Here is a 278-nt window from a genome sequence, read left to right as displayed (position 1 = left end):
AGGAGGCTGATGAGTGGCATGATATCATTACACTGCCGATGAATGATGCTCTGCCAACAACGAACAAAACAATTGGTGGAGCTGGTCATTGGGGTACCGAGGCTGAGATTAGTATGAGCCGAAAAACGTACTTTTGGTTTGAGTTGGCACTGCGAGTATTCCCGAATGTGAACTACATTTCGAAGGGAGACGATGACATGTTCCTGCGAGTACCACAGTTCCTCGCTGATCTGCGTACACTACCACGGCGTGGGACCTACTGGGGAAAGCTCTGGAGG

General features: G+C 50.0%; 1 protein-coding gene across 1 annotated transcript; it reads left to right on the top strand.

Annotated features, from left to right (window-relative positions):
* Positions 1-38: 38 nt before the first annotated feature.
* TM35_000262370 (UDP-Gal or UDP-GlcNAc-dependent glycosyltransferase) lies at positions 39-278 on the top strand (the record flags this gene model as incomplete). The annotated part of the gene is made up of 1 exon (XM_029027974.1): positions 39-278. A coding segment is annotated over one exon (240 nt), but the record flags the coding sequence as incomplete, so codon positions are not given.

The sequence above is a fragment of the Trypanosoma theileri genome (assembly GCF_002087225.1).
Source record: "Trypanosoma theileri isolate Edinburgh chromosome Unknown TM35_Tth_26_V1, whole genome shotgun sequence".
Taxonomy (NCBI): domain Eukaryota; phylum Euglenozoa; class Kinetoplastea; order Trypanosomatida; family Trypanosomatidae; genus Trypanosoma; species Trypanosoma theileri.
This window is presented reverse-complemented; position numbering and strand designations above follow the sequence as displayed.